General features: G+C 39.1%; 1 protein-coding gene across 3 annotated transcripts; it reads left to right on the top strand.

Annotated features, from left to right (window-relative positions):
* The first annotated feature begins 236 nt into the window (after nucleotides 1-236).
* On the top strand, nucleotides 237-27757 carry LOC121242669 (translocon at the outer membrane of chloroplasts 64-like). 3 transcript variants are annotated; one of them, XM_041140585.1, is made up of 13 exons: nucleotides 237-505; nucleotides 1469-1621; nucleotides 1873-1997; nucleotides 4535-4660; nucleotides 5484-5666; nucleotides 5835-5979; nucleotides 22831-22993; nucleotides 23354-23488; nucleotides 23639-23839; nucleotides 24141-24268; nucleotides 24380-24431; nucleotides 25636-25705; nucleotides 27286-27757. In XM_041140585.1, exons 1-13 carry the CDS (start codon nucleotides 303-305, stop codon nucleotides 27366-27368), a joined length of 1767 nt encoding a protein of 588 aa, XP_040996519.1. In that variant the 5' UTR covers nucleotides 237-302; the 3' UTR covers nucleotides 27369-27757. The 3 variants fall into 3 exon arrangements, with proteins under 3 accessions (XP_040996519.1, XP_040996520.1, XP_040996521.1); XM_041140586.1 differs by lacking the exon at nucleotides 27286-27757 and adding an exon at nucleotides 24923-24969 and having other exon boundaries at nucleotides 25636-25700; XM_041140587.1 differs by lacking the exon at nucleotides 237-505 and having other exon boundaries at nucleotides 1480-1621; nucleotides 4525-4660.

Raw genomic sequence — 27757 nt, 5'->3', positions numbered from 1 at the left:
TTTTAAACTTTCACATAAAATATAATAAACAATTTAATTTTTTTAAATTTTAAAACAAAAATAATATTATAAATTTATATTATAATAATATTTTACTCATTTCTCAATACAACATCACATCTCATCGCGCAACTGCTAACCAAAGACGCCAACTCGGTTTGGTACTCTTCTCCTCCGACCCTGTCTGTATTATCCGCTCCCTCCTATCCATCTGCCCCCCTCTCTCTCTTCCTAAAACACTCGGTCTCCGTCGGAAATTCAATTATAGGGTTCTGAGTATACTCATCCAAATTCCAGCACACATGGCCTCTCATTCGGCCAATCTGTGGGTGCTGCTGGGATTGGGCTTGGCTGGAATTTTACTTGTCACGAGAAAGCTCAGGAAAGCGGTAAGGGAGGACTTTGGCGCGTTTATCGAGAAGTTTCAGCTGCTTCCGCCTCCTCCGCCTCCTCCGCCGAAAGCACCCCACCCCCTCACTGGCCTCACCTTCGCTGTTTCCGACGTGTAAGCCTCGTTTACTTCAAATCTATATTGTTTTGATCGTTTTTGTTGTTGTTTTTTCTGTCTCTATTTTTCCGTTTGCTTCCCGATTAAATTTCGGGGTTGGAAGTATATAGTAAGGAGGTGCTTGTGGTTTATGCTGTTTCTGGGTGGGGAAGGGTTATCTAGATTAAGGACTCTTTTTGGCTTCACTGTTCTGCTTGGTTACTGAGAAGATTTGGGAGGGAAGGAAAAAGAGGAACAAAGTATTGAATTTTTGTTGTTTTATGTTACTGTTGTTTGAACTAATCAATGAGTATGGAGTAATTTAAGATTGTCTTTTGGTATGTTAAATCTTTCACTTGAATCAATCAACTTCCAACTGGGCCTGACAATTAATTTTTTTTTATTGGGTTGAGTTTGGAAGACACGGTGGTTGTGCTTTAAGTTCCAAAAGACTGAAAAGCAAGTATTATTTTAGTCTTTTCCTCACAGGTTTCCTATTCTCATTATTTCAAGGTACCTATCTTGATTGATATTGTCCGTTTTGCTCTATGTGATTTTTGAATATTATGGATTTTGAAACTGTGAATGTTTCAATTGATTTAGCATTATGTGGAGGTACAGTGATATTCTCAATTTCAACTTCTAGAGAGTCATCTAGAGTGATAAAAGCCTGAAAGGAGCCTTTTTTTGATCTCCAAAAAAAGGACTTGTGTGAGCATCTTATAAAATGAGAGAGAAGATTTTTTTTTTTTCTTTGGATCGGTTAAACAAGTTATTATCAGTCCTGCTCAAGATGCTGTTAATTGGGCTAGTAATTCTTTTGGTTTAAAGTTTTTTTTGGTTGCTGAGGAGAGTAAAAGAGATGCTCATTGCTGTCTGTTTTTTTCACTGTCACATACCTTGGCTCAGTGACCACATTATTGGAGTTGCACTACTGATCTCTGATTTCTATTTTTTTTATTCATTTATTAAAATTATCAGATTTGACATAGATGGGCATGAGACTGGATTTGGTCATCCGGACTGGGTGAAGACACATGAAAAAGCTTCTTGGACATCTCCCGTGGTTACTACTCTTGTTGAAGGAGGTGCCACTTGCATTGGAAAAACTGTTGTGGACGAACTAGCTTATGGGTATATCTGTCTAGTACTTAATTTGTTGCAATTTCACATTGGGTTGGACATTGTTGATCCTTCCTGTGGCTATAATAAACATCTATTTGGACTTACTAAAATTTTATTTTGCTTAGAGTATAGTTTGCCATGGATGAAGATATGCATGTTCCACTTGTTATCTTTGTTTATTTTTTGTTTTTTAGTTTTTTCCTTCTAGCTGTTGTTTTGATTTAATAATGTCATTTTTATTTGGCATGTCTTATTTTCAGTATTAGTGGAGAAAATAAGCATTATGGTACACCTGAAAATCCTGCAGCATCTGGAAGACTGCCAGGTGGATCCTCTAGTGGAGCTGCTGTGGCTGTGGCTGCTAATCTTGTTGACTTCTCATTGGGTGAGCATCTGACCAACTTTCAATAGCTTATTGCTGTTCCCTTAAATCTTTTTAGTATCAACACATACATTGCCGATGCTAGCGAAATCGCTAAAAGGCTCTTCGGGTTAAAATTTTCTGTTTGATTGATAGTTAAGGCAATTGGGTTCATTCTTTGCATGTTTTGTTGTTTTTGGTTTCCATTTCCTTTTCCTGGCATCGTAGAATTCTTTTACTACTCACTATAAAGATGAAGTGTGAGACGTCTAGTTCCTAACTTGTAACTAGGTGTTTTCTTTTGCATACTTCCTTTGGGCAACACCTATTTACTTGAATCAATAGAATTTTATTTTACTTTACCTATATAAAAAAAAGATGTAGTGTGAGACTTATTACACTGCTTCTGAGTATATTTATTGGTGGAGCCAGCCTTGTGGTGTTATTAATGTAGTTTCTTTTGTTTTTGTTCATTCCATAGTCTTTAGCTGGTTGTGATGACCAGAAATTCTGTTTACAAAGGCCCAACTTTTAATTATGCTTAAACAACTAAAATACCTATACTTATAAAAAAAACAATTAAAATACCTATTCATGATTTTTAAAGAGTCACTGTGTGTTCTGTACCTTAGGACTTTTAGCAAGTAAAATTTATTTGTCCAATAAAAATGAAACCAAACAATAGAAGGATTCAGTATTAAGTGTGAAACATAAAATGCCAAGATTATTATTGTTCCAATTTGATGAAAGGTCAGCAACACTGAGAAGTTAAATTGTATCTTGAAGAAATATACTAGATAATATTAAGTGGTAGCTTTTTTTTTTTTTTTTTCTTTTTTCATATATATCTATCCTTAAAATTCAATTTTGGGATGTGTTTCTGCAAATATTTTTCTCTGTATTGGTTAGCGTAATGGAACTTAATGAAGAAAAGTTGTACTTTTGATTAAAATTGTACGATTATCAATGCTAAGTTACTGGATTTACTGAGAAACGATTTAGATTTTTCTACAGAACATATATATGCTTACTTCGACTTGATCCATTTTGATGACAACTTTAGTGGATTTAAAATTTGTATTGCGTGTGTTTATAATGGAAATGGGATATTTTACTTTCTGGGACAGAAGTATCATGTACCTTTAATGTTAATGCACTTGCTGAATGGAGGTATAATTTTAAATAAACCTAATTTAGGTTCAATTTGCAGCATATCCAGATATATCTAGTTTAAGCAATGAGTGTCATGAAGCTAATTTGGAATTATTTCATCACATTATTGCATGGTGTTGTCAATCTTCTCCAGTGGGAATGAATGCACCAGCAATGTCATTTATTCTTTGATCAAGTGACGCTTAGGGCTGGGAATCTGTATTTTCAATATAGAAATTAAATTTTGAACACGTTTTTGGTGTTCAATGACTTTTTGCATGCAGTTCCGTTTTTGGAGTCCTTAAATAAGTTTTTGGATAAGTAAAGGTATCGATATTCATTAAAGAACGCTAGGGGCATAGCTCAATTACACTGGGGGGTATACATTGGAGAACACCTATTTAAGATAAGAATGAGAACAGGAATCCAAAAAATCTACAAAGGAGGAAGAACTAGAATTGTTGTGGGTGACTGAATACTCATACAAAAATTTAAGCAATGATATTTTAACTAAGATAACTGTCACTCATAGTCTTCAAAATTGAGGGAGCTGCATTCGTTCCCATTACTCCACATCAAGCACTAAGGAGCCATCCTCCATACATTTGTGCTCTGATTACCTCCCGGTTCAGTGCCCCATATTTCCATTAACTCAATTACCTGTTGGAGCATCACCCATTCAATCCCAAAAAGATGGAAGATTGATGCCCTCAAGGCCCTTGCCACTTAACAGTGAAGGATTAGATGGTCTATCGTTTTCCCCCGCTTTTCTTGCACATAGAATGCTGGTCTATCACCATTAGTTTTTAGATGAGAGACAGATCCATAGATTTTGTGCATGATGTGTGGTGTGGGGACTAGGCTCTAAATGCAGTTTGATGAGATTTGTTTAGAATCTCCTTCTGCAGGGGGGTGTCAGTGGCTGAACTTCACCAGGATACTAATGGCACAATGGAGTATCTTCTTCATCAGACCAGGATGGTTTTGGGAGGTGGATTCCATCTCTTCTCTTCTCTTCTCTTCTCAACCTCTTGTATTCTTTCAAATTGAGGTTAAATATTATTATCACTACTACATCCAGCAATGGAACACTCCTTTTAGTAGAAAGTATATGGCAGCATAGGTCTCTCTCAAGAGTTAGCTTCTTTGTATGGACAGCGGCTCTAGGGAAAATTAAATTGGATTTTAGGCTTTAGTATTTTGCTTTCTTTTTTGTTTTCCTTTTAGGTATTTCTCTTGTATACCTTTCAACTGCTAATGTTTCACTTCCTGTAGCATTCTTTATGTCATTACATCTGTTTAAAAATTGTTGATAGAATTGTTGTGATGCTTGATCATATTTTAAATCCTTGAGCAAGCTAATTGTTTTAATCTATGATTAAGCCTTTCTTACTAACAGTATATGGCAGGTGTTGATACTGTTGGTGGGGTGAGAATACCTGCTGCATTTTGTGGCATTCTAGGATTCCGACCCTCACATGGGGCTGTTTCTCACGTGGGTATTATACCTATTTCAACAAGCCTTGATACAATTGGTATGTATGGCTGCAATTCTGTTTGCTACCTTAATGCAGATATATGTTGTAATGTCTCTATGACTGCCTGGGCAAGCTTAAGGAGATATATATCATGTTTCTATTTTCTGGTTTACAGGTTGTTAGAAAAAAGGGTTGATAAGAGTATTAATTGCCGTAATGATTATTTGCCCTTTTATTTTTCCATTTTTAATTTGCCACCATGTTTATATTTTCTATAAGTTCATAATTGCTATCTTCTAGTGGGTGGGGTTGTGAATCCAGGGCTTATAACCTAGGGATGGTCCGAAAGGCCCTACCTTGGGGTGGTTCCACATTATCAAAAAAATTTGATAAGTTGTTATTATTTTAAGTTTTCGTAAAATGCCACGAGTGATTAATTGTGCTTCTATCGTAGTTTCTTTTAGTGGATTTGGAGACCAAAAGCTTGCATGCCATTTTGTGTAGCATTTATAGCTGGTCGCCAAGTTTTTGTGTGCATGTGTCCCTAACTTCTCTGAAACTCATATACTGCAAACTTCTCAGTGACTCTCTTTGAAATCTTAGTTTAAAAGTAATTGTAAGAAGTTCATGTAGATAATAGATGGTCTTGCATTACAGAGTCATTACATGTGATGTACTATGCAGTCACGATGCCTTGGCTGGATTTTTGGTTTCAACAATCATTTCTCATCCTTACTGGATCAGGATGTCATGTAACTGATTGCCTTTTGCATTAATCATTGGTTGGACACTTGATTTCTGCAGTTAGAAAGCCATCGACATGCATTCTAGATCCCTTATATAATTTTATTGTAGTTATCTTATGCAATCTCTTTGTCAGGATGGTTTGCTAAGGATCCTAATATCCTTCGTCGTGTTGGCCATGTGCTACTGCAACTTCCATATGCAGTTCAACGCAGTCCCAGACAAATTATAATTGCAGATGATTGCTTTCAACACTTAAAGATTCCTGTTGACAGAGTTGCTCAGGTGGTCATCAAATCTACCGAGAAGCTTTTTGGAAGTATGTCAATTTGCTACGCTCCCCTGAGCATCTATTCTTCTTCTTCTTGGTGCTGCTGCTCTTATCATTATCATTACTGCTATTGCCTTCTAATTATCCCTTTTGTCAAAAACTGTCTACTTTTTATGTTGGAATTATGCTTAATGATGCCTCATTAAACTTCTTCAGGACAATTATTGAAGCATGAAAATGTCGAGGGCTATCTCAAGTCTAAAGTCCCAAGTTTGAAAGAGTTTCACAGCAAGAAATCAAATGGTGAATTCAAAACTTCTTCAACGAGTTTGATTGCAAATGTTATGCAGTTTCTTCAAAGGTTAGCTTGCTACAGAGATGTTGCTATATTGAAGCAAATATGATAATGACTACTCTTAAAGGAATTTCTGTGGGTACAAAAAGAGTTGGATATTTCTTTCTATGTCACAGATCACTCTTTATAATTTGTTATTTTCTTAGCCCTCGTTTCAGAGAGAGAGAGAGAGAGAGAGAGAGAGTTTGGGAAAAAATAGTGTAGAATGGTTGTTGGCCACCTTGGAAGCTTGCTTTTAGTTAGAGGGAAAATGAAATTCATTAAGACTCCGTTTGGATACTAAGAGTATCTCAGATGATCTATGAATAGTAGTGAGAATAGTAACATTTCCAGTGGTTTTTGCTAGGAATGATTTCTAATCTTCCTGTGTGTTTTTCCCCTACCTTGGTTTGGTTGTGTTCCTTGTGTGGTTTGTTGTTATCTTAGAGATGGATCAGAGTTTACGTATAGAAGCTAAGGTGTTAGTATTCAAGAGAGAAGGAGGTAATGTTTTCCACATTACAGAAAAGGGTAGGAAATATTCTTTATCTTTATACTTATCTGATGGTATGGTTGATTGGTTTGCAAAGGAGATGGAAGATTGTTTGAAGAAATTTGGTAAGATGGTAGATTATCAGACTAGAAGGGAGGGAGACAAAGTTTTTATGTTGCAGGGGGCCATAATCAATATGACAGGTTTTTAAAGATCATGGTGTATGGTACACGTAAGGGTAAAGGAAGTTTAGTAATCCCTGAAGGGCGGAGAGGTTGCGGATGGGCTAGTTTTGTGAGAGACCTAAGAGATATGGTTGGGGCCTCCTCTATTGTGGTCAGCACACGTTGATAGAGGTATGTTCAAGGCTAGGTATGCTGTTAAAGATTCCAGTAGTAATATGGTGGTTGCTACTTCTTCGTATGGTGGTGACAAAAAGGCTAGAGGAGCTTCTTATGTGGCAGCATTGATGAAACCTGTTCAAGTTGTAGAGAGATTTGGTGGTGCTAAGAGCAGGAAGGAGGTAACCTTGCCGAAAGATGGAAGGAGGAAGGAAGGTGGGACAGAACTCTGGCAAAATAAATTTGGTGAAGTAATTGGAAGGAATTACTAGGTGTTGGAAAAAATTGGGGAAGTGGAAGGGTCTCTTTGGCATTTACGATCTGAATAATGGGATGGAAGGATAAGTTTGATTTTATGCTGAACAAGGTTGATGGAGGGTTGGGTCTTGTGATGGGCTTGGGCCAAAATATGAGGGCCCTTGAATTAAATGAGAAACCAGTGGAGGAGAAGATTGGGTTGAGTGAAGAAGGCAAATGAAATGGGCTTGTTAGAGGCCCAGATAATTGATTTGTTTTCTGGAGGCCCAAGGAACAAAGGAAGTTACTAAGACTGTCTGGCCCGATAGAGGAGATGGCAGCTCAGCCTAGCTTTTTTTCGGCGCTGATGGGTCGTTTGTCTACTCAGAAAGGAGTGACGGTGGGAGGCTATCCTTCAGGGTGCTTTTTGGCGAGGAATGACACGGTGGTGAAGGTGATTCCGAGTCTTTCTCGCCCGATAGAGGAGAAGGACGTTCAGTCCAGTTGCTCGACGGCCCCGATGGGTTGTTTGTCTTCATAGAATGGAGCGACGACGGGAGATGATCCGTCAGGGAGTTTTCCGACTAGGAATGGCATGGCAGCGACATCATCTCAGGGGAGATCTTTGAGTCTGGCTTGCGACAGTATGCAAGGAAGCCTTAGATCGTATCTTTTAGGGGATTCTTCTTTATCGAAAGGCTCGACGGAGGTGAGTTCTGGGGGGTCCCTAATGTCGGGAAGTTCTCAGATGAGAGAGAAAATTCAATTTTCCTCAGTTTCAGGCAGTGATCATGAGGTGTTGAGTAAGGAGAAGGGTAGGAAAGAAGACTTGTCATTTGTTCAATGTTCTTAGGTGAGTAAGGAAGGGGAAGTAAGGGAGGAAGGGGCAGTGATGGTGGAAGGAGAAGTTGGGAAAGAGGGGATGAGGAACCAGGTCAATAACATTGCTGGAATGTTGGAGGATGGGGCCATTTGTTCTCAGAATAATATTTTTGAGATGCAAATGGTTATTAGCAATAGTACAGAGAATGAGGATGATGAGATTGGAGTTTCAAGTGAATTTGGAGAGGAGTCTTCTCCCAAACCTTTATGTTCTATATTCCCTGGTATAGAGTGGAGTCCAAAATCTTCTGATTGGGTGATGAGAAAGGTGGATGAGATAAAGGATTGTGTGGGTGTGTCTTGTGATGGATTTGAGGAATAGTTTAGAGTTCTCTTGATTGCTATTGAGGCTGGTCAACCTGTGGTGACTAGATTCGCCTTGAAAAAGGAGAGAGAATTGAAGAGGTTGTCGTGCTCGGTCAACTATACTGGAAGGAAGTGTTTCTAGAAACAGAGGAAAGGAAAGGGTTGTGACAGTTCATAGATGAAGCCTGAGATTATTTCATGGACGTTAGGGTTAGGTGGTACACTATCTTTATATGTACCGTAGAACTCCTTCTAATAACTTATGCATTCTATTATCATTTCCAATTGGACGATCCATTAATGCAACTGACGGAGGATTATAAATTGATCAATTCTTTTGATTTTTAGTGGAGATTGGGAATAGATGGACTTTATATAGGAACTATTTTGCTGCAGGATTTATCACCACTTTAGCTACTTCAGCGGCCATGAAACAAACATTAGGGGACTTAATGATCTTTGTAAGCGTCTTCAGGTGAAAAATTGGTTTAGAAAATGGAGGGTGGATGTTATATGCATGCAAGAAACAAAGTTGAAACAAGTTAATCAAGCGATTGTTCATAGTTTGTGGAATTGTAATCAGATGGGTTGAGTTAGTGTCAAAAGGGGCTTCGGGAGGCATCATAATAATGTGGAATAGGAGGGTGGTGGAGTTGATGGATCATTAAGGGGGGAATTCTCGGTGGCGTGTCATTTCAAGTGTATAGAGGATGGGTTTGAATGGGCATTTGCTGGAGTGTATGGTCCGAATGTGGATAGTAGGAGTATCTTATGGGATGAAATGTCGGATTTATGTGGTTGGTGGAATTTACCTTGGTGTTTTGGCAGGGACTTTAATTTTACTCGCTTTCCTAGTGAAAGAGTGGGGGATTCACACTTTTCGCATGCAATGAATGGAGTGGGGGATTCACACTTTTCGCATGCAATGAATGCTTTTTCAGATTTAGGACTCGTTTGTTTTCACTACTCCTCTCAATTCATCTCATCTCATCTAATCATTACAATTTTCTCAAATTCCTACACAAAATAAAATAAACAATTCAACCTTTTCAAATTCCAAAACAAAAATAATATTAAAAAAATATATTCTAACAATATTTTATTCAACTTCTAACTTTCATCTTATCTTATCTGCGAAAACAAATGAGGCTTTAATCTTTGAGTTAAATTTGATTGATTTACCTTTGGTGGGAGGAGATTGTACATGGACTAATGGAAGGACTTGTTCAAGGCTGGATAGGTTTCTGGTCTTGCCCTCTTCGGACGCTCATTTTTCTGGTTTGAGGCAGAAATTATTGTCGAGATTGTGTTCTGATCATTATCCTATTATGTTGGATTGTGGTGGAATTGAGGGTGGGTGTAGTTATTTTAAATTTGAAAATATGTGGCTGAAGGATGAGGGATTTGTGGATAGGGTGAGAAGATGGTGGTCTTTGTATAATCTTTTAGGTACTCCAAGTTTTGTTCTGGTTGGAAAATTGAAAGCTCTTAAAAAAGATTTAAAGAGATGGGATTATGAGGAGTTTGGGAATTTGGACAGCAAGAGGAAGAGTCTTTTGGAAGAGTTGAGAGGTTTGGAGGAAAAGGAGGTGCAAGGGGTTTTTTCGGGGGAAGATAGGAAACAACAAAATAGGGGTGGTTTCTAAATTGGAAAATATTGCGTTAATGGAGGAAATTTCTTGGAGGAAAAAATCTAGGGTGTTGTTGTTGAAGGAAGGTGATAGGTGCACTAAAGTTTTTCATCAAATGGCTAACTCTCATAGAAGAAATAATATGATTGAGGTCATTTGAGATGGGGATCGACTTATTATGGATCAAGAAGATATTAAGGCTCACATAGTGAATTTTTATGAGAAGCTATTTTCAGAAGATTTTTCCTGGAGACCAAAGCTGGACGGACTATGCTTCGATTCTATAGATCAGCTTGAAGTTGAATGGTTGGAGAGAGAGTTTGAAGAAGAAGAAGTCCTTAATGTGGTTAGCGGTATGGATAGGGATAAGGCTCCGGGCCCAGATGGGTTCTCTTTGGCCTTTTTTCGAGCATGACATTGTATGAGTAGACATCATGAAGGTGTTTGCTGAATTTCATTCATTCATGAGGTTTGAGAAGAGTTTTAATTCCGAAAAAGGTAGGGGCTGTGGAGATGAGAAATTTTCGGCCTATTAGTTTGGTGAATGGAGTGTATAAAATCATTTCAAAGGTGCTGGCCAACCGCCTGAGCAGTGTGATGGAGAGGATTATTGGGCAAGCTCAAAATGCTTTTGTCGGGGGGAGACAAATTTTAGATTCTGTTTTAACTGCAAATGAATATTTAGAGGGTAGAATTAAATTGGAGAAAGCTATTATTTTGATGAAATCGGATATGGAAAACGTTTACAACCATGTTTGCTGGGAATTCCTTTTCTATTTGCTTAGGAGATATGGTTTTGGTGATAAATGGTGTTTGTGGATAAGCATTGTTTTTTGACATCGAGATTTTTAATTTTGGTGAATGGTTCTCTGGTTGGATTCTTTAATAGCTTGCGTGGTTTGAGGCAAGGTGATCCCATTTCTCCCTTCCTTTTTGTTATGCTTATGGATGCTTTGAGTAGAATGATTGAGATGGCGGTGGATGGTAATTTTTTGTCGAGCTTTGTGGTGGGTGATGAGGCCCGGAATAGTTTAAAAGTCTCTCACTTATTATTTGCTAATGATACATTGATATTTAGTGAGCCCATTTCTGATCATCTTCATGCTTTAAGGGCACTTCTGCTGTGCTTTGAAGCTGTCTTGGGGTAAAAGTTAATTTATCTAAGTCTGAAATTTTTCTTGTGGGTACCATTCATAATATTTCAGACTTGGCCAATATATTGGGTTGCAGAATTTCTTCACTTCCTATGCGATATCTCGGTCTTCCATTGTGGGCTTCACATAAATCAGTTACTATTTGGGATGGGGTGATTGAGAAAATTGAAAAGAAGTTAGCTGGTTGGAAAATGATTTACTTGTCTAAAGGGGGAAGATTAACATTGATAAAAAGTACTTTGTCTAATCTTCCTACTTATTTTTTTATCTCTTTTCCCATTGCCGGCAAGGGTAGAAAGAAGAATTGAGAGTTTATATCGGAATTTTTTGTGGGGTGGAAAAGGAGAAGAAAAAAAAGTTCCATTTGGTTAGGTGGAAAAAGGTTTGTCAACCAATTAATTGTGGTGGGTTGGGGATAAAAAGCTTGAGATTGTTTAATAGAGCACTACTTGGGATATGACTTTGGGGATATCACTTGGAAAGAAATGCCTTATGGAAAAATGCCATTGAAGTAAAATATGGAAGTTTTTGGGGAGGTTGGGGCTCAAAAGAAGTTAGAGGTGCATATGGGGTGAATTTGTGGAAGTTCATTAGAAAGGGTTGGGGGGATTTCTCTAATCATATTAAATTGAAGGTGGGAGATGAGAAGATGATTCTTTTTTGGCATGACATTTGGTGTGAGGATTCTATGCTTAAGTCGGATTTTCCCTCTCTTTTTAGGATTGCAAGGGATCAATCTGCAGCTGTGGAACATTCTTTCTCATGTATTGATAATAATATTAAGTGGAATGTTAACTTTATTAGGGATGCCAATGATTGGGAAGTGGGTGATGTTACTGATTTTTTGGAAAGACTTTATTGTTCGAAGGTGATGCTAGGAAGGGAGGACAGCATGCTGTGGGTTCATGCAGGAAATTCTAAGTTCTTGGTTTCTTCTTATCACAACATATTAACCTGTCACAGGAGCTGAGTTCCCTTGGAAAAATATTTGTAGAGTGAAGGTTCCTTCCAAGGTGGCTTTTTTCAGTTGGGTGGTATCCCTTGGCAAAGTTTTGACAACTGATAATCTTAGGAGGAGAGGTATGTATATTGCTGATTGGTGTGTCATGTGCAAGAAGGATGGAGAATCTGTTAATCATCTATTTCTTCACTGTGAAGTGGCCATGTTTTTGTGGAATGAGGTTTTTAATCATAGAGGTTTACTTTGGGTGATGCTTAAGGAAGTGGTGGTTCTATTGGCAGGGTGGTATGGATTAAAGGGAAGAAAGTATGCTACTTTGGAAGATGATCCCTTCATGTCTCGTGGTGTCTATGGCTTGAAAGGAATGGGAGATGTTTTGAAGACAAAGAACGTTTGATAGGAGAACTTAGGGATTTTTTCTTTAGCACTTTGTGTTTGTGGGCTAAAACTCTTGTAATGGAAGATGTTAACTTTCAGAACTTGTTTTAGATTTTGCTTTTGTTATTAGAAAGATGTAGGTTTTTCCTTTGTATACGTCTTGTGTACTTGGGCTTTGCCTATTCTTGGGAATACGCCCCTAAGGGTTGGCTCAAATGGTAAAGGCCTTGGGTTTGAGGGTATGCTTCCCTCATGTCTATAGTTCAAATTCCCTTGGGTGCAAACAATCTTTAGGAGCCATCGGACTGGGGGATTTTTTCCTTGAATTACCTGAGGTGCACTTGTGAAAAACTCATTGCCGAGGGTTTGTGCACCCCCAGGATTAGTCAGGACGTTGTTCTCAAACACTCGGTGCCAATAAAAAAATGTTTCTTATTACTTATAAAAAAAAGTGAGAATAGTAGTGAAATTGAAATAATAATGAATAGTTTGTGAATGGTACTGAATATTTTGTGAATAGTAGTGAAGTAGTCTGAGAATACCGGAGAACAGTTGTGTTCCAAAACAGACTGTAAAACCTCTCATGTTGGAAATAAAGGCTATGTAGCTCAGTGGTGCTCTAATGCTCAAGGGCACCCAGCTCTAGCAGAGTATGGGGAGGTGGGTTGCAAGGTTTCATTGTCATATGGTAAGAAAATGGATGGGCTGCGTTGTAAAGTTAGCTGCACAAAGTTTGTTTTCTTTATTACAATGCACAATCTCTGGGATTCCTCGTCATAAAAAAATGCTCAACAATAGGTCCTAGGCTCTTAGCTGGTAACTTAGGCATGTACTTTGGCACCTGGGATGGGTGGTCCTCTATTGGTGAAAATGGTGTGGTGATCACTAAGCACGATAATGACACTTTCAAGGCATACACAAAGGTGGTTTCAGAATCAGGAAAATTCTCAACGACTAGTCTAAGCAATGAGGGTATATCGATAATCATGGTGGAAGGAAATGTGAAATACAAAAGGATTGAGGATGGATAGATGCAAATTCGTTTGTTGCACAGTTGCGAAAATCCATTGTAGGGACTTTTGAAATTATTGTCGGTAGTGTTGAGGGTTGTATACGTAGAGCCCTCTTTACAATTAAGGTCTCGTTTGAATTCGAAACCCACCTCAACTCATCTTATCTCATCATTACAACTTTTTCAAATTCTCACACAAAATATAATAAACAATTCAACTTTTTCAAATCCCAAAACAACTTTTTCAAATTCCCACACAAAATATAATAAACAATTCAACTTTTATTCTACTATTCACAAACCATCTCAACTAATCTCTGAATCCAAACCACTCCTAAGTTACAAATGGAATGTATGTTGAGGGATGTGGTAGGTACAAAGAAGATGAATGGTGATGTGGGCGGCTTTGGGCCTGTGAATGTAGAACTATGCTCTAGGTCATTCAAGGTCTAGTCTAGTAACAAAGCAATGTAGAGCTAGGTCTCCTCTTAAATCACACACAGAAGTGGGTGTAATCAAAGCCCACTAGCATAGGGAAAACAAAGCAGAGAATTATAAACGAAAGGCCTATGGGTTATTAATAACCCAACTCGGCCTAGTGTGAATCTTAAAAGAGTAGGCTTGTTGGTTGTAAAGAAACCTAGCTCGGTTCAACAGATTCCTTTCAATGGTAGCCTAAGATGAATCGAGTCATTGACTTCATCTTTGGGCATGGCAATGGGTCTCGATGCGGCAAGGCAGCAAAGCTTGAAATCATAGCCTGGTGGTGCACATAAAAAACTATTGAAGGATAGTGAAGCTCTGACCACTGTCTTTGAAGACATCAAGTTGGAGAGTTAGGTTGCCCAGATTGTTGAAGCAAACCCACCCCACGTTGGGAGAAGTGGATTGACACAGAAGCAAAATCTCAGTTCTGTGTAATGGTGGTGCATTGCAGGACCCCAAAAATTGTGGTGGTCTCAGAACCAATGCCTCAAGCCAAGTGATCAATCCTCCGTGTATTGGTGCCGATTCACACTCAATGCTTGCCCTTTGCATTCCGTTTTCTGAATTTTCCAGAAAATGGGTCTGGGAGGTAACCGATGGGTTTTCTGAGAGGTGGATCAATGTTACTCGTTGTGGGGGTTTGGTAGCAAGGGAAGGTTGGGTAGTTGGTTTTTGGTGTTAGAAGCAATGTTTTGAATTCCGTTTTGGTGATCATTCCGGTTAAGCACTGTAACGGAATATTTTGGTACCGGTGCGTTCCCATGTACCGTTTCGGGATTAACTACATATACATATACATATATATTTATAAGTATATATAAGCTAATAACTAGTCGAATAAATATATGTATATGTAGGTTTGCATCATGTATGTGTGTGTGTATATATATGGAAGAATTAGCTATTTACAAAATGAATATACATTGAAAACAATGAAAAAAGCAGAGATATTAGTGTCAAAAGATAATATTAAAAAAATCACAAATTTTAGTTGAGACAAAAAAAAGAAAAAAATTTAAAAGATCAAAGAAATTATTAAAAATAATGATATTTAAAAACAGAGAGAATGAAGGGACATATTTAAAGTTATATAAAAATTAAAATTATATAAATACCTTTTAGATTTTAGAATTAATTAAATACCATCTAGATTTAAAATTTACAAAAATGCCATCTAAACTCAAGAAAATTACAAAATTGCCATTAAAATAGTCCGGAACGGAATAGGACCTAGAATGCCAATTCCGACTGGAATTTGACCGGAATGGCTAAAATGGGCTGGAATTCAGAATGAAATGGAATGAGGAGGTATGGTGTACTGGGTACTAAACTAAAATGGAAAATTCTGGCCAGAATGGAACAAAATTAAAAACTATGGTTAGAAGGGGACGGGGGGAGAAGGTGTCCCTAGGGATTGAGCATTGTCTTCTTTCTAACCAAATTTGGGTAGACAAGAAGAATTTTTAGTAATGGGGCAAGAGTTGTCTATCATGGTTGGGTCTGATCCAGGCACTTCAGACTAGGTATTGCAGAAGTTGAAAGAATTTGAGACTTTTGAGGGGATATTGTGTGAGATATTTGAAGTGGCGCTAATGGCCTTGTTTATTACAGCCATTGAAGCTACTCACTACCCGGCCAAGATGGTCCCTATACTGGGTGATACTTAGACGGGTGGTAGATCTGGTTGGCATGCTAGACCTCTTTGTTGGTCATCATTATGATGTCCTATTAAACATAATCTCGATCTCTTTGATGTGGTGCATATGGAGAGAAATAAATGATTGAAGTTTTGAAGACACCACAAAGAATGCAGAGGGCCTCAAGACTTCTTTTTTTTTTTTTTTTTTTCCTTTGGATAACAGCCTATGTTTCTTTGTCTTTAACTTCCAGGATTTTCTTCATCTATTTACTCTAATTTTATTTGAAATCATTTACTCTCTCTAATTAGGTGTATTTGATGTATACTCTGTTATGATAATGCATCAACCATATACCAGACAACATTTTCTCTCCGTACAACCAAAATCAGAAGATGGAAAACAACCACTTTTCTCTCTGATGAGGTTGGGGGGTCTGTGATGGCGGGTTTATGACCAACTCTTGAGGTGGTGGTGTGATTAGGATGGGGTTCTCTAAAGATTTAGTGATAGAATCGGAAGTTTTTTCACTTGAGAAAGATAGAGGTTTCTTGCTTATCACAGAGAGAAGCTAGAAGGTGATGACTAAGTTGACACTGGGGTTCTCTACGGGTGCAATGGTTGGCTAAGGCATTGGAAGATTGTCTGAAGGGAGAAAAGAAGGATTTTTACACCACGGTTAGGGAAGCAACCACAACTTCATAGTGCAACGATGCACCAATGTTTGAGGCTGTTACATGGCATTGGTGGAATACGGTAGTGGTGGTAGGCAAAACTTTATCGTCATACTTGAAGAAAAGGAGGGCAATGGATGGAGAAGGATGGGGGAGGCCTTGTGGGAGTTTATGTACGAAGGGAGAAGCACCTATAGAAGGCCATTGACGATGGTGATTCAGCTGCAAACATGCTCCTACAGGGAGGCACTGATGTCGGAGCAACCCCGTGAAACAAGAAAAGGGGACAATGGCATGGAAGCTCAGAGAGGTGCCGCTGCAAGAAAGGGCAACGGACAAGGTGCTGGTAGACTTCCTAGTACTGCATAGTGGCAGGGTGGTAATGGCAGGCCTACTGTAAGCATGGCAAGGGGGAATATACTTGGTACATTGATGGACGTGAAGGCACAGTTGGCAGGCCTTTAGTGTAAAGTAGATTGACTAATACAGTGCGAAGAGGATAAAGGAGAATTGGGGGTGGGCTTGGAAAGACGTGGGCCTACTGCGGGCCTGGGTGAGGAGGAAGCTGTAGAAACATCAGGAGGAAGCTGGCAATGTAAAAAGGGCTTGGGCCCGGAAGTTGTTGGACCCAACAAGTGTGCTGGGACAGAGCAGCTGGTGTGGGTGTGGATCAACTGTCTGGGCCTCAACCCGTGGGGCACAATGCGGGAAAGGAGAAACTCGGGGCCCAGCCTGTGTGGGGAATCCGGAAGGGGGTGATCCACGGCCCCTTATTGGTGGGAGCCTCGCATCCTCACCGGAAACGTTGTGGGAGCCCTGCAACCAGTCAAGGAACCCTTGACGGAGGCCTAGAGGGTACCAGCGATGCTGGAGGAGTTGACGACAATAGTTCCCGAAAGAGAGTTGGACTTTTCTCTACCTCTGTGTGTCGAGACTCTGGCATATTGTGGCCAGACGCCGCCGACGAACAGCAAGGAAGCTCTATCCCTTCCGACGGAGGCTCTACAACAGCCTGAGGGGCATATTGAGACACGGGCAGCAAGGAAATCCCAAGATGATGCTTTTCTCCTCTCTGGAAGTGACGAGGGAGATTTTGATGGGCCACCACAAATGCTTATTCCGATGCAAGGCTATTCTGAGTGGGAGTGTAGAAACCTCTTCGTGGAGGAGGCGATGGGGATGCCATTGGACTCGCAGTGGGTTACTAGAGAGGGGGAGCCCTTACCCCTGAACTACAGGTTACCGAAAGAGTAGTGTGTCTGATTGGGTTTTGCTAAAGGTGAATGGAATTCAACATTGTGTGGGGATGGAGTGTGAGGGCTTTGAGGAACAGTTTATGGCTTTACTTGCTGCCATAGAGGTGGATCACATTCAGCTTAAGAAATCTGGGTCTAAGAAACAGAGGGAGCTAAAGAGACTTACGTGGTCGTTGAATTATGAGGGCAGCTCAAGCCGAGATAGATCCAAAGGGAAGGGGATAGTATCTTCTATATGAAGCCCAAACTTGTGTCTTGGAATGTCCACGGGCTTAATGAGGTCAAAAAGCATCTTTGTATAAGAAATTTGCTTCGTTAGTGGAAGACGGACATAGTATGCTTACAAGAAACCAAGTTGAAATCTATTACAAGAAGAATTGTGAGAAGTAGTTGGAGCTGTCCATTTGTGGATTGGGTGTATTTTGCATCGAATGGGGCTTCGGGAGGAGTTTTAGTAATGTGGGATAGAAGGGTGGTGGAGAAAATGGAGGACTTCATAGGGGAGTATACAATGGCATGTTCCTTTAAGAGTGTGGAAGATAATTTCTTGTGGGCTTTTGCAGGTATATATGGGCCGAACTTAGATAGTACCAGAAGATTATTATGGGAAGAATTAGCTAGAGTATATAGTTGGTGGGACCTTCCTTGGTGCTTAGGTGGTGATTTGAATGTTATAAGGTTCCCAAGCGAACGTTCTGGAGATAGTAGGTTGCGACTAGCAATGACAGAATTTTCAGAGTGTATTTTCTACTTGAAACTGGTGGACCTTCCTCTCATGGGGGGTACTTTCACGTGGTCTAATACTCAGACTTGGTCTCAATTAGACAGATTCTTAGACTCACCGGAATGGGAAATGCATTATCCGAATGTTTGTCAAAAGAGTTGCTTCGCATTTGTCCGGACCATTTTCCCATCTGATTGTGGTGGTATCCAAGGAGGGCGTCGGTATTTTAAGTTTGAAAATATGTGGTTGAAAACTGAAGGCTTTGTGGATAGGGTAAGACAGTGGTGGTCCTCATACCAATTTCATGGCACCCCTAGTTTCATCCTTGCTGGTAAATTAAAAGCTTTAAAGCACAATTTAAAGCTTTGGAATACTCAATCATTTGGAGACATAAGGGAATGTAAGAAAACCATGTTGGAGAAGTTAGAGAGGATATACGAGGATAGGGTTCTTTAATTAGACGAGATATCTCGGAAGACAGAGTTGGTTTTACAATTAGAGAGGGTAATCTCTTTAGAGGAGATCTCTTTGTGCCAAAAATTAAGAGCATTGTGGTTGAAAGAAGGGGACCGAAGTACGAAGTTCTTTCATAGAGTAGCTAACTCTCATAGGAGAACTAATACCATTGAGATGCTAAATATCAATGGTGAGGATTGTATGGAGGCTCCCGTGATTCGGGAGCATGTTGCTGATTTCTTTGAACACTTGCTTACAGAGCAAGAGGGTTGGAGGCCCGCAGAATGCCTCTTGGTTAGAGAGGCCTTTTGAGGAGGTGGAGGTTTATGGTGTGGTAAGAAGAATAGTCAAAGACCAAGCACCAAGTCCGCATGGCTATTTTATGAGATTCTTCCAAACATGTTGGGAGGTAGCGAAGGAGGATCTAATAAAGGTGTTTCAAGAGCTGTTTTTACAATTAGAGAGGGTAATCTCTTTAGAGGAGATCTCTTTGTGCCAAAAATTAAGAGCATTGTGGTTGAAAGAAGGGGACCGAAGTACGAAGTTCTTTCATAGAGTAGCTAACTCTCATAGGAGAACTAATACCATTGAGATGCTAAATATCAATGGTGAGGATTGTATGGAGGCTCCCGTGATTCGGGAGCATGTTGCTGATTTCTTTGAACACTTGCTTACAGAGCAAGAGGGTTGGAGGCCCGCAGAATGCCTCTTGGTTAGAGAGGCCTTTTGAGGAGGTGGAGGTTTATGGTGTGGTAAGAAGAATAGTCAAAGACCAAGCACCAAGTCCGCATGGCTATTTTATGAGATTCTTCCAAACATGTTGGGAGGTAGCGAAGGAGGATCTAATAAAGGTGTTTCAAGAGCTGTTTTCAGTTGTAAAATTTGAGAAAAGTCTAAATGCCACTTTTATTGCATTGATTCCTAAGAAGATTGGGCATCAAAGGTAAAGGATTTTAGGCCCATTAGCCTTGTCAATGAGGTGTACAAGATCATCTTCAAGGTGCTTGCTAATCGCTTAGGGGAGGTATTGGGGAAGATCATTATGAAACCACAAAATGCATTTGTAAGGGGTAGGCAAATTCTGGACTCGGTTCTTATCGCCAATGAATGCCTGGATGGCAGACTCAAATCTGGTTCCACAGGGATCCTATGTAAGCTGGATATGGAGAAGGCCTGTGATCACGTAAATTGGGACTTTATACTTTACTTACTGGGGAGATGCGGATTTGGGGAAAGATGGTGCATTTCAACGACAAGATTCTTAGTTTTGATAAATGGAAGTCCAGTTGGTTTTTTTGGCAGTTTGCGAGGCCTAAGACAAGGGGATCCGTTGTCCCCACTCCTCTTCGTCATTATTATGGAGGCACTTAGCAGGATTTTATCGGCTTTGGTTATGAATGGCTTTGTGGTAGGCTTCTCGGTTGGTGACCCCAATAGGGGTCTTATAAACATCTCTCACTTATTGTTTGCAGATGACACACTAGTATTTTGTGAGGTAGAGCAAAACCAGCTTCAGGCACTAAAGGCACTTCTACTATGTTTTGAAGCAGCGTCAAGTTTGAAAGTGAACTTTGATAAATCAGAGTTAGTGCCAGTTGGTAGTGTTAGCAACATTCAACAATTGGCCAGTACGCTTGGATGTAAGGTTTATTCTCTTCCCATGGATTACCTTGGACTTCCGTTGGGGGCTGCCTTAAGGGCTATATCAATATGGGATATAGCGATCGAGAAGATAGAATGTAGATTGGCAGGGTGGAAGTGGTAGTACTTGTCGAAAGGTGGCCGTATTACCTTAATCAAGAGTACTCTTTCTAACTTACCAACATATTTCTTGTTTCTTTTCCCAATTCCAGCTAGCATGGTGGCCCAGATCAGTCAGTTGGGACAAGGTATGCACTCCAATCTCCTCTGGTGGATTGGGAATTAGAAATATGGGAATTTTCAATTGGACCTTACTTGGGAAATGGTTGTGGAGATATAATATGGAATCGGAGGTCCTATGGAAGTCAGTGGTTGATTGCAAATATGGTAGTTTTGTTTTTTTTTTTTTTTGGGGGGGGGGGGTGGGGGTGATCTACTAGAGAGGTGAGTGGGGCATATGGAGTAGGAGTTTGGTCTACTAGAGAGGTGAGTGGGGCATATGGAGTAGGAGTTTGGAAGCACATTAGACGAGGGTGGGGGGTTTTTTATTCGCCATACCAAACTGATGTTGGGAGCAGGCTCTAGAATTAAATTTTGGAGTGCATATTGTGTGGAAATAATGCCCTAAAGGACTCATTTCCTTCAGTTTTCTGGATTGCATGTGCTCAAGAAGCTTTAGTGGCTGATCTCATGGTGTTATTGGGAGAGCAAGTCCAATGGAACATCACTTTCAGTAGGGCGGCACAAGATTGAGAAGTTGGCAGCTTTGAGGACTGTTTTAGCCTATTGTATTCTATGAAGCTGAGTAGACAACGAGTTGATATGTTGTGGTGGGTATCTCAGGTAAGGGTACATTCTCGGTTCGATCCTTCTACAAGTCCCTCACACACTTGCCGAACAATCAGTTTCCATGGCGAAGGATTTGGCAGATAAGGCACCTCCCAAGGCGGCATTCTTTACTTGGACAACGTCCCTGGGTAAGATTTTGACAACAGATAACCTGAGGAAGCGAATGGTGATTATACTAGATTGGTGCTTCACGTGTAAGAAATTCGGCGAGAGTGTAGATCACCTCTTACTACATTGCGAGATTGCTAGAGCGCTGTGGAATGAAGTGTTTGGCCGAGTAGAGTTAGCTTGGGTAATGCCTGCCACAGTGGTTGAGTTTTTGACCAGCTGGACATATCCAAGAGGTATTCCACAAATCAAAGCTGTGGGGAAGATGGTACCTATCTGTATATGTGGTGCTTGTGGCAGGAGTGAAACAACTGGACGTTTGAAGACAAGGGGCGTTCATTAGCGGAACTTAGATCTTTATTTTTTAGAACTCTATTGCTATGGGCCATAGTTTAATGGTCTTGATTTTCATGACTTTCTTGTTTCCATTGCTACGATCTAGATAGGTTTTATCTCTTGTATACCATCTTATGTACTTGGGCTATCATCATTAATACAATTGTTTACTTGTAAAAAAAAAAAAAAATGATAATGCATCTTCGATCACTAAGAATATATTTTTTTTTATAAGTAAAAATATTATATATATATATCAAAAGGAGTAACCAAGTACATTGAATGTATACAAGAGAACACCTTGCCCAGGATAGAAAACCCCTAATAACCCAAAAAGCCCATGAAAAACAACCCAAAATACACCAAGCCCGACCCCAACCCCTTGCTTCTCGTAGAACTAAAACTCTACTCAAAAACCCCACTCCAACCCCGTGTTTTCCCGTCTTCACAATGCCCTCCTTTTAGATTTCCCTCTAGATGAGCTACCACCCAATCACTAAGACAAATGATCTTACTGATGTAAAAAAAGTAAGTTATCTATTACAACAAGCTTGTAGGAAGCATTTAGTAGTGCTAGGGAAATAAGTGCCTATATTTCTCCTGCTAGATGAGCGCAGTACAGAATCCAACTGTAACCATTTAAGTTGCAAGTGGGCTCGAGTGTCTGTCCCCCCACTAAGGAACAAAATAAAGGGAAAAAGAATGAGATGATTTTAACTTCTTGGGAAGGTAGATCCTTTTAAGCATTACTTATAACAAAAAAAAGGTAGATCCTTTAAGCATTAAAAAACTTCATCTCTGAAACCAGTTTGGATGAAGCTATATTTGCATGTGTAAGTAATAACATTATACTGTCAGCCTTTGGCAAGCTCACCTCATTGTTAGTTTACAACAGCTGTGAAAGTTTTTTGCACCATGATTTTGGCATACCAGAATCTAGTCACAAGACTTTCATATGAATGAAAGATTTTCATGATGGCTTGATCTTGGTCCAATTATATGTTTTCCTTTTACTGATTGTTTTTTTCCGTGAACATTCAATTGTCCTCAGTTGAGAGGCAATTGTTTGTTGTCCATTGTTTGCAGATATTAGTGGATGCCTTCTTGCTGTGGCTGATGGGTTTGGATAGATGCAATGTGCTATACTTCTAGTATTTATTCTGTAATATTTATTGTTTCTCCCTTCATATATTTGTGATGAGACACTAGCTAGAAGTTGGCTAAAAATCTGTTCTCTAGTGATTCAGTTAGTTCATTTTCTTTATATTTGCACTTTTCCTGGAGAATGTGTTTCATCTCAACCCTTCCTAATGCAGACATGAGTTCAAACAAAATCATGCGGAATGGATTAGCTTGGTTAAACCTGTTTTAGATCCTGCCATCTCAGCTCAAATATATGAAACACTGGAGATACTGGATACAGTTATCTACAGATCTATCAGGGATGAAATGCGTTCAGCTATCCAGTATCTTTTGAAGGTAATGCCCTATGGAAGTTTAACGGTTTGTTTTGGTCTCTGATTCAAGTTATACATGTTGCAGAGAATATAAGATCTGTAGCAACTTTTTAGTCTCTATTCATGAAGTTCCAATCTATATTGCTTTCAAGAAGAATAAAGCTGGCTATAGTTATAACTTATGAACCTTTATGGTGGTGGTTGGCACTGCACCGATTGAAGTGTTGTTTGTTTTAACTCAATTGATTCATTCTGTAACAAAATAATGGCTTCTTGGGTACTGCTTTGTAACTTAGCATATTACTTTTGTAGGTACTGCTTTGTAGTTTTTTCCACGATCACTTTTTAATTGTACCTGATTTGTATTTGAAATTTTGTTTAGGATGATGGAATTCTGGTGATCCCTACCATTGCTGATCCTCCTCCAAAACTTGGTGGGAAGGAGATCTTATCGGAGAGCTACCAGAGCCGTGCATGTAGTTTGTTGAGTATTGCTAGCGTATCAGGTTGCTGTCAGGTGACTCTCTCTCTGAAAAGGCTTAACACATTAATTTCTTGTGTCTTGAATCCTCAATATTGAAAATTAACTGCTTGCTGTTGGTTAGGTTTTCCTTATACAGAGATGTGTACTGCTTAAATATCATCTCTGTTCTATGTCTCTTTTCAGGTCACAATACCTCTAGGATTTCACAACAAGTGCCCTATTTCAGTATCCTTCATAGCCAGGCATGGGGGTGACCGCTTTTTACTAGATACCGTCCATACCATGTATACATCTCTGCAGGAGCAGGTTGACATTGCTTCCAAATCTAAAGTATCAAAAAATGTTGTCAGCAAGGAGCAGTCTGCTGAGATTGCTAAAGAAAAGGTAAAGGATGGGTAACTCAACTCAATTAGGGCGGCTACATGTATCCTTTTAGGCCACTCAGCTCTATCTAGGGCATGGTTCTCATTTAACTCCTTGGAATTCATTTTAATAAACGTGTAGTTTGACCAGTAGTGCTAGATGAGCTAAGTAGTGTTATGAATGACCTGGCTCTTCAACTCCCTGTATGAGTGCGATTTTCCTTCATAGGTTTTCTGTATTAATATATGGTCTAGTATTTGTTTTTATGTGATTTGTGCATTTACTTCTCCTAAATTGGATGCTATTGGGCTCTGTGGATCAGGGCAATGAAGCATTCAAAGATAAGCAATGGCAGAAGGCTATTGGCTTTTATACAGAAGCTATTAAGCTTAGTGGCACTATTGCAACGTATTACAGTAACAGGGCATTAGCATATCTGGAGCTGGGAAGGTATTATCATATTCTTGAATTGCACTCCGTTTTTTTTTGCTAAGTAGGGTTGAACTCCTCAGTCGTTGCATTGTTATCAAATGTGTGACCAACCTCTTTTTGCCCATATAGTTACCTCCAAGCTGAGGCAGATTGTAATCAAGCAATCACTCTTGATAAAAAGGTGACTTCTTTCTTCTGAAATCTCTTTCTGTGCATTGTTTTGGTCTACCTTTTGTAAGTAGTAAAATTAATGAATTTGTCAATGCCAGCTATCCAACAATGGTTTATACTTAATATAGTCTGGCTTTTGTATTTAGTGCTAATTTGGGCTGTTGTTGTCATTGACTGTCTTATCAGAAAAAAATCCCTTGATAAAAACTCTTATATTTTGTTTCAGCAATCATTTATTAAGCATAATGTAGTGAATGACAGAAGTACGAGTACTCTGTGAATTCATACAAATTGCAGGGTTTAGGTCATGTGAAGTTATTTAGTGCATATTCTATGCCAAAAGTAAATCATATTCGTAAGAGTTGTGGTGTGTGGTGGACTGGACTTTTAAGAGTCCTACTCTTGTTCTTTCACATTTGTTCCTCTAAAAGTTTTATGGTATATTTATATGCACTGTATGATGTTATAATAACATGCATGCCTTGTGTGTTTTGCCTAAAGCGTGGTGATTCTTGCTGTTTTCTACATCCCACACCTGGTATTGCATGGTAAGGGCTGTAATCTAGATCATGCTTCCATGAATTGGCGTCATGTTGCCTCAATTTTTCAAGTGAACCTGTTTACCGATATAAAAAGAAAAAATATCAAATGAAAATAATATTTTCAGGTGTAGAACTGATGCTTAGAGAGTTAAATCAAACTCAAGCTTCCAGATTCAAGGTAGCATTTACATGGAGTAGACAGGATAGGGGAAGAGATCAGCAACAGTAAAAAAAATTCATGTCTGCAACTGTAGTTGTTATTAGTTCATAAAGATATCTTGAATGTCGATTTTTCTTCAGTGGGGCATATCATGAGGATACTTAAAAAAACTGTCTTGCTGTTTCCTGCTGTTTTTGACATGCCATGCCTGGAGACAGTATAGTTGTCTATCTAGTGGAGATTTATCGTACGTTGTAAATTGGGTCTGTATTTTCTTCTTGATTACCCTAGGACAAAATGAAGTGGACATGATAATGTTTCTAAGATGTTCAGGTAGGTTATTGCAGGATTAAAAAAGGCACAACATTGACTACCGAAATGATGACTAGGGTTTCTACTTCCAAAATTTGTCTACATAATCTGGCCAAGTTCTGCCTATTCCTAAGACTTCCATTTTCTGATTGCTTGCCATTTTGGTATGCTAAAATAATTGTTTTCTACTTTTTCTTCAGAATGTAAAGGCCTATTTACGTAGAGCCACAGCAAGAGAGATGCTCGGCTATTATAAGGAAGCAATCGAAGGTAATTACCTTTTTTTTTTGGTTTGGTGTTTCCTAAATGGTTTATAGTAGAGTAATGTCTCATCATTTGCTCCTTAGTTATTGACGACATGAAGTCTGCCAAGTGGTCCTATTAGGAATGTTGTAGTACTTGTAGAGAATCTTAAGCTGAAGAATGATACTCAACTAAGTTAATTCAGTTCTGGGTTGGTTTTAGATCCTCATCAATAATCAGAGTTGCTCACATGTAGGGTTTTTCATAATTCTGTTGTATATAAAACCATGCTCCCTATTGCCTCTCTAGTTAATATATATTAATCCACTACTTCTGCCCATGTTATTTGAGCCGGTTTCACTCTTTCAATTTGAATAAAATCACTCTTTATTCCAGTGCATTGAACAGTCTCCATGGCAAATGATTAAATCATAACAATCTTAAACAAGTTTCCCTCCCCTTTTCCTCAATAGGACCTGACTCTACCTCTGGACAAATTAAATTATTCCTACTATATCTTTCTTAGTAATCCTGCCTACTCATTTTAACATTCCTCAATCCTGTTACTGATCAAAAAGAAAAAAGAAAAACATTTGTCGATCTAGTTACTTTATGTACGTGTTGCTTTTAGCTGCCTAACATTCTGTACCATAAAACATAGCTTGCCTTATAGCCGACCTATATAATTTTCTCCTTAACTTGGGGTATTCGATGAGCGACATCCTCCATATCACATCCCTGTGAATTTTTGGTCCAAGATGCCAAAAGTAATCCCCCTTTGGTGTCTCTAGACTATCCCTTTTTAATATCTCTCACTATTAAAATTTGTGTTAAACTTGTACTTCCCATATTCAGTTTTGGTCCCCTACTTAAACCTAGAACCTCTAGATTCTAGAATCTAAAGTATATCTCCAAATTTCCCATATGGAGTTGACTCCCACTCTAGTATCATCAACCAGCGCAATATCATCCTTGAAAGGCATACACTGAGGAACCTCATCCTTGATGTTGGAGTAAGTCCATCTATTATCCATCCGAAGAGATATGCACTTGATGGCGAACTTGTGTGCATGAGTTCCATGTCACAGGTTCAATTCCCCTTGGGATCAAATTGCGGTTTAAGTGGGAGGCCATGGCGATGGGTTGCTTTGCTAGTCTACCCGGGGTTTAGGTTCCATGGGTGAGTCCTAAGGGCTCTTCTGTGGGGTGGTTCCCTGTCATAAAAAAAAAAAAAGAAAAAGAAAAAAAAAGGAGAGAGATGCACTTAATGCTGATCCTTAATGTAAACCTATATTGATAAGAAACTCCCTTGTATACTTGTTCTCACACTAGCTAGGTCTCCATTATTCATATTTACTGTAGTGATATCCAATAGAGGCACTATTCTTTTCCGGAACTTATCACATTCCCTCTCTAGGTGCCCCATCACTTCTTCATGCTATTTGCAAAGATAACTGATGAATTATTTAACTGAATAGCCAAGAACTGTGGAGAATAATAATAAGCAAAAGCTTTATTAACCTGGTAGTATTTTCTAGGGCACATCTCGTGTTTAGACCTGGTTTCATTTTTTGAGTCATTTGTTTGATTGTGTTGTAACCCTGCAGATTTTAGATATGCACTTGTCCTTGAGCCAACAAATAAAAGAGCATCACAATCTGTTGAAAGATTAAGGAAGCTATTTCAGTAGATTATGCAAGATTAAGCAAACTTCTTGGAGGCTCAAGAACTGGTTCTCATCCTGCAGACCCACAGATCCTTTAAAATGGTTGATGATTGGCATACCTCGCAACAATCTCATCGACAATTACGAGCAAGGGGGGAGAATATTTTCCTAACGGAGAGAAAAGGGAAAATACAAGAACAACATTTTCTTTCTTTTATCGGAGTTGGTATTATTTTGTTGCTTGATATAAATTATGGGATTATAGTTCAATTTTGTTTATTTTAGAATTTTGCATTCAGGATGTACTGCTAGTTTTGAGGAGAGGTTAAATTCTTATGGTTGGTATAGCTTGGAGATAACTTATTGTGGAATTGATGGTTCTTCATAGTGCACTTTGCCAATTAAGTTGTCAA

This window comes from Juglans microcarpa x Juglans regia, chromosome 8D (genome assembly GCF_004785595.1).
Source record: "Juglans microcarpa x Juglans regia isolate MS1-56 chromosome 8D, Jm3101_v1.0, whole genome shotgun sequence".
Lineage (NCBI taxonomy): Eukaryota > Viridiplantae > Streptophyta > Magnoliopsida > Fagales > Juglandaceae > Juglans > Juglans microcarpa x Juglans regia.
This window is presented reverse-complemented; position numbering and strand designations above follow the sequence as displayed.